The 4,715-nt window shown below is 34.7% G+C and overlaps 1 protein-coding gene across 1 annotated transcript; it reads right to left on the bottom strand.

The window, feature by feature from the left end:
* Window positions 1-2,178: 2,178 nt before the first annotated feature.
* On the bottom strand, window positions 2,179-3,161 carry LOC110269994 (serine/threonine-protein kinase EDR1-like). Its single transcript, XM_088503326.1, has 4 exons — window positions 3,068-3,161; window positions 2,956-2,982; window positions 2,423-2,504; window positions 2,179-2,285 (listed from the first exon to the last, which is right to left on the bottom strand). Exons 1-4 carry the CDS (start codon window positions 3,142-3,144, stop codon window positions 2,211-2,213), a joined length of 261 nt encoding a protein of 86 aa, XP_088359452.1. The 5' UTR covers window positions 3,145-3,161; the 3' UTR covers window positions 2,179-2,210.
* Between the last annotated feature and the right edge of the window lie 1,554 nt (window positions 3,162-4,715).

The raw sequence follows: 4,715 nt of genomic DNA, 5'->3' as shown, positions 1-4,715 counted from the left end.
AATCATGTTTTCATATCTTTTGAGATGAATTTTAAAGTATTACATATTAAATACAACCTTCTCTCGAACTATATATGCTCATTTCTAATTTGCAATAAATTACTCAGGAAAATATTTATTAATATTTTAGAAACTGAGCAAATTGTTAGAAATGAATTAATGAAATTTTAAGATTATATCTATTATTTGTTAATTATCAAAACTCAATTAATCTAACATATAAAACTAATACACACTGAGAGACTTTACCTTTTTGAGTAGTGCATTTCTTATATGTGCCAAATCGAATTAACAAATCTTACTACAAGAAACATCGTTAAAATCGACGGCCAAATCGACGGATAAGCCGTCGATAATATTAAAATTCGACGGCAAAATGGACGGCGGGGTTGGTCGCTATTAAGCTTGTCGATTTTTCAAAATGCTAATAAAATCGACGGCTTGCCTAGCCGTCGATAATAATTTAATAAAATCGACAGCGCTTCTGTCTATAATATGAGTTTGAGAGTTTACACTCTTACTAAAATCGACAACATCGGCGTCGATATTATTATATAAAATCGACGCCATTTCTGTCGATATTTGATCCAATAAAATCGACAACATTTTTGTTTATAATATGTTTACTAAAATCGACAACGCTGCCGTCGATATTGGATCCAATAAAATCGACACAGTTGCCATCGATTTTATTATTCATATACCAACAAATTCTATGTCTATATTTGGGTTTTCTTGTCTATTTTATAATTAAAAAGCGACGACTATTCCGTCGATTTTAATAGATACGTTTTAATTATTTTTTTATTTAAAAAATAGTAAACAATTAATGCTATAACCAATAAGCTCACAGTAATTCAAATCTATTTAACTACTAATTTTATATATACATATGAACAAATAAATAAATAAAATAGAAAAGCATCATATTTTCTATTACTCGCTAAGAACTTTGATCAAACATGTAGCACGCATCAGTAACAGTGTAGCTACAAATTCAAACATGGTCTCCTATCAGCTATCTAACAACCCATTCATTATATTCAAAAATATTTCTACCATATTCAAAACAATTGGAAAAAACAAGAAGAAGAAATTGTGAATGCTGGTATATTTGACCTGAAAATATGAATTGAAGGCTCTTCTTTCTTGTAGAAGAAGAGAGAGAAGAAAGGTTATTGAAGCTCATGGGCATGGGAACAAAGGACTTGAGTATTGTGATAGCATCTGCCACCGTCATTCTGAGGAGGAAACACCACACAACATAATAATAATTGAAAATACTTACATTTTATAAGGATCGTCTCCTGCATAACCTGTTGGCTTCGGTATAGGCATCAAAACCTACAAACCAAATCCAAATATCCAAATACATACACTAGTGAAATCAATTGTTATTACAAGAAGGCTAACTAACTAAACTAACTGTAAGCAAGTTGCCAATCAAGAAAGAAACTAGTTCCTAAAAGCCAAGTTCAGAGGTCATGTTCGTTCTCTAATGCCTCAGACAACTCATAAAAGATGGTAGCAGCAAGCATGATCTCAGCTCCTGTGCCAAATGGACCCATCATCAAGTCTCCAAGCACAGTTAATACCCCCATGCACATTCCACCATAAACTGCAGCAGTAACTATATAGAGATTCAGTTCCCTTCCCATGTTTGAGTTCCTCTGTCCATTCATCTGTCACTTGGTGTTTCTACAAAAGCATTGTTTAACATGGGCTAGTAATAAGAACATGGACTAGTTCTGTAACAACACCTTCAAATTCAGCTCCCCTGTCACTGTTGATTGTTGTGAAGCTAAAAGCTTTCCAAATTATGCTCCCACATATATTTTAAGATCATATTTGATACTTTTGCTAATGATGTTTCACTTCCTTTTTTCATATCATCTTACGTAGCTAGAGCTCCCTTTCAAAAAAAAAAATTGGTTTTGTTGATTAAAGGATTAAACATTTCCTGCAAAAAGATAAATTTGAAGTAATAGAGTCACAAGATGGCAGTACCGGTACAAAAAGGAACTAAATGGCATACCGTCTTTGCAGCTCTCTAAGCTTCTCGAGTAGTTCCCAGAATTTTGGACGGGAAGCTGGATTACTAGTAGAATGAGATTAAGTTGTAAGTTATAATACTATTTCTTTTGGATGAGAAATAAAAATAGTTGTTTAATAAAGAGATGAGCATGCACACCGATGCCAGCAGCTCTAAATTATAGAAGCCCATCGTGATCAACATCTTTTGGAATTTCAAGTCGCTGATCCATGAACCCCACGGCTCCAATCACCTGCAATGTTCCTAGATGAACAATTAATCTATATGCACCCAAAGGGATACACAATTCATGTGATGTCTATCATTCTAGTTTGAGTATCTATTTTTTTCAAGATACTTTCAAGGTTTACATAAGCATGAAAGCAATACCTGCATTGAGTTGAGATTATCCCAAGGGATCTTTTCGGTTGTAGGTTCCCATAATATTACTCCAAAGTTGTATACATTAGACCTGGAGTTCCCAAGGACAAGCAAAAATGGATTTTCAAGGACTCAAATTTCTTTAAGAACATTTGATAGAAATCAAATTTCTTTAAAAAAAACTACATAAACCAAGATGGCAGCACCGGTACATAGTAGCATAAACTAAAAGTAGCACAAATATATTCAACACAATAACGCTATTAAATAATTGGAATCTATTTCAATGTTAAGCCACGATGTAGAACAATTAAAATAGCACCTTATCCACATGGTTGATGAAAATTGAGGAGTTCAAACAACACGTACTTAAGAGTAAAACAATTTTGCTTGGAGGCTTATACAGAAGGCTTGCATATTACCTCTGATAATGACGCAGATAAGAAAATAGCTATCTCTTTTCCAATTTTCGCTTGACGTGTGTGCATATATTTAGTGAAATCGAAGCAAAACTAACCATAACAAGAACATCAAAAACTTACTCATGGTTTTGATAGAAAGAATTCCATCTGTTTTACAAGCATCAATAGAAATTAAAGAGAGGAACAATTAGAAATTATAAATCACACTAATATAAAGGTATGTGCTCATTACTTGAGACTCGAAGAGAGGAAGACGTAGATCAAGCGAGAATCATCGAGAGTCTGCATATCTTCTCCGATAATTGACATCTCTGAAACGCTGAAGATATTAACTGAAATCACATACTCACAAGTTATAGTTAACAAAAAAAATCAGAGAACCAAAAAAAAGAGAAAGAAATCAACAATTCGCAGAGCAGAGAAGAAGGCGAAGCTCACGTGTAAGCTTAAATTATGAACCGAAGAGAACTCCATTCGAAAATCAGAAATTGGGGATCACATTTCACAAAACAGGGAAAACAACAAAGAAAAGTAAAGAGAAAAGAAAAACCGAACCTTATTGATACAACGTGTTTCGATTTGAAACAGGGGACGGAGGGACGGCGGCGCGAGTGCGACGGGGCGACGACGGGTGTTGGAGCAGCAGAGTAACGACACGGTGGCAGCAGAGCGAAGAGGTGTGGCGGCATCGAGAGGGAGGGTTGGTGAAATGGTAGAGGTGAAATGGAAAGCGAATTGGGGTTAACTTATGTAGTAAATTGAAGTGAATTGAGACGGAATCAAGGACGCGGGGAGGAAACAGTGATAAAATTTTTTTATGATAAAATCGACACCAATTTCGTTGATTTTATTTAGAAAAAAAATTGACATTTTGGCCGTTTATTTTACATAATAAATCTAAGCCACTTATCTAATTTTAAAGAGAGATCTTCACCGTTTAAATTTATCAACAACAAAGGCTGTCGATATAATAAATATTAAAATAGACGACATTTTCGTCGATTTTAAAGGGAAAAAAAATCTTAACCTTTTCTTTGTCGACAATGTGACGGTAGTAACAAAATGATCTAAGTTGCTAAAATAATCGACGATCCGATCGTCGATTTTAATATTTTATTTCTAATTTATTGTTTTTCATTTTATCGACGACCAACTGTCGAAAAATATCGACGAATATTTTAGCCGTCGATTTTTGTCGTCGATAATTATGCTGTTCCTTGTAGTGTCTAACATGTGACCATGTTAACTATCAGGAAAAAAAATATGTGGCTCACGTATTAGTCTAATATCAGTCTTACTAGCTGAGTAACTAATCATTAAATTATTATATTGGTGTCAAGTACAATAGGATTTATTACTAAAGCCATTTGTTTAAGTCAAAATGTTCACTACATCATGATCACTACTCTCAACAATCTATTGTCAAAACACTACTGCTAAAGATTAGACAATATTTGTAGGTTGTCCTAGATATATTAGATACATAGGTTGGTTACTCTGGTTAACTGCCAAACTGCCAAACTGCACAGGTACTTGAGAATTACACTCCAATAGAAAAAGATGATGTTGTGCGGGAATTGGCGGCGATTTTTTTTTTCCGCAAAATCAAATGCCGGCGGTTAATTGGACCGCCATGAATATGGGTGTCGGAATTGGATTTGGCGGCAGTTTCCAGCAATCAATGGTATAACCGCCGCTAAATCAAAATTTTGCGGCACACCAATATAAAACCGCCGCCAAATGAGCGTCTCATAATTTGCTTTATATTTACCGGCGGTTTCCAAACCGCTGCAATTTCTATCCATAGTTCCAAGTCCCCGCACGTTTAGCGGCGGTTTCAAACTGCCGCTAAATGCTAATATAGTTTCTGTCAGAGGTAC

This window comes from Arachis ipaensis, chromosome B1 (genome assembly GCF_059453495.1).
Source record: "Arachis ipaensis isolate K30076 ecotype BB chromosome B1, ASM5945349v1, whole genome shotgun sequence".
In the NCBI taxonomy this organism is placed as follows: Eukaryota; Viridiplantae; Streptophyta; class Magnoliopsida; order Fabales; family Fabaceae; genus Arachis; species Arachis ipaensis.
Note: the sequence above shows the minus strand (reverse complement) of the source record. Positions and strands in the feature narration are given on the sequence as shown.

Coding starts and splice junctions, on each gene's coding strand:
- LOC110269994 (XM_088503326.1), bottom strand. CDS start 3,144: ATGTCAATTATCGGAGAAGATATGCAGACTCTCGATGATTCTCGCTTG. Junction 2,983..3,067: donor TTCCTCTCTTCGAGTCTCAA/GTAATGAGCACA, acceptor CTTGTAAAACAG/ATGGAATTCTTTCTATCAAA. Junction 2,505..2,955: donor TCTTTCTATCAAAACCATGA/GTAAGTTTTTGA, acceptor TGGGAACTCCAG/GTCTAATGTATACAACTTTG.